This window comes from Fukomys damarensis, unplaced genomic scaffold (genome assembly GCF_012274545.1).
Source record: "Fukomys damarensis isolate Sample0158 unplaced genomic scaffold, DMR_v1.0_HiC HiC_scaffold_37, whole genome shotgun sequence".
Classification (NCBI taxonomy): Eukaryota; Metazoa; Chordata; class Mammalia; order Rodentia; family Bathyergidae; genus Fukomys; species Fukomys damarensis.
Genome location: NW_022900949.1, coordinates 822,679 through 823,681, shown reverse-complemented (window position 1 = coordinate 823,681; position 1,003 = coordinate 822,679). Strand labels below are relative to the sequence as shown.

At 66.4% G+C, this 1,003-nt stretch overlaps 1 protein-coding gene across 1 annotated transcript in view; it reads left to right on the top strand.

Moving 5' to 3' along the window:
* Sin3b (SIN3 transcription regulator family member B) overlaps window positions 1-1,003 on the top strand; it is a 23,390-nt gene that overhangs the window by 12,050 nt on the left and 10,337 nt on the right. The window contains 3 exon segments of the mRNA XM_010644366.3: window positions 1-138; window positions 281-399; window positions 777-984. Of these exon segments, the coding sequence (XP_010642668.1) occupies window positions 1-138; window positions 281-399; window positions 777-984 (465 nt within the window).

The window sequence follows — 1,003 nt, the reverse complement described above, 5'->3', positions numbered from 1 at the left end:
GGGGGCTGCACTCCGCTCGCCGCGCTCACCCACAGACTCTCTCCGCAGAAGAAGGTGAAGCTGCGGGGGACCAAGGACCTATCGCTGGCCGCTGTGGGCAAGTACGGCACGCTGCAGGAGTTCTCCTTCTTTGACAAGGTGGGGCGTGTCCCCTCCCCTCGGGCCTGAGTGGGGCGGAGCTCAGTTCCTGGGTGGGGCGCGAGGACGCAGGCAGGGTAGGGCAGATAGCAGCCGTGATGGCTGGGTGCCTGCAGCCCCAATGTGCTGTGCTGGCCCACAGGTGCGCCGGGTGCTGAAGAGCCAGGAGGTGTACGAGAACTTCCTGCGCTGTATTGCACTCTTCAACCAGGAGCTGGTGTCGGGCGCTGAGCTCCTGCAGCTTGTCAGCCCATTCCTGGGGTGAGTGGCACCCCAGGGTGGAGGGGCGGGTTTAGAGTTGTCTCCGTGCTGGTGACGGGCAGCAGCGGCAAGGGCAGCTCCCCAGCAGCCCCGTGGTCATGAGAGGCGTGGGCAGGCAGAGTTGGCGGCTGCTCATGTAGGATGTTCCCATTCAGACGCTGGGCCGCTGCTTAGCCCAAGCGCCTTCCCTCCCAGCTTCTGCTATGCTGGGTCACAGTCTTGTCCCCACCGCACAAAGAAGTGTCACAGGGTGCACAAGGGAGCCCCATGGCGTCGCCGCGGGAGCACAAGGCAGCCCACGCGGGGCAGTTGGCGCAGAGCCCTGCCTGGGCTCCGCTGTGGCTCGGAGCCTGGCCTGCAGCTGCGCCGTGTCTTAGGAAGTTCCCGGAGCTCTTCGCACAGTTCAAGTCCTTCCTGGGGGTGAAGGAGCTGTCGTTCGCGCCGCCGCTAAGCGAGCGCCCCGGGGACGGCATGAGCCGTGAGATCGACTATGCGTCCTGCAAGCGCATCGGCTCCAGCTACCGGGCGCTGCCCAAGACCTACCAGCAGCCGCGGTGCAGCGGGAGGACGGCCATCTGCAAGGAGGTGGCTGTGGGCCGGCGGG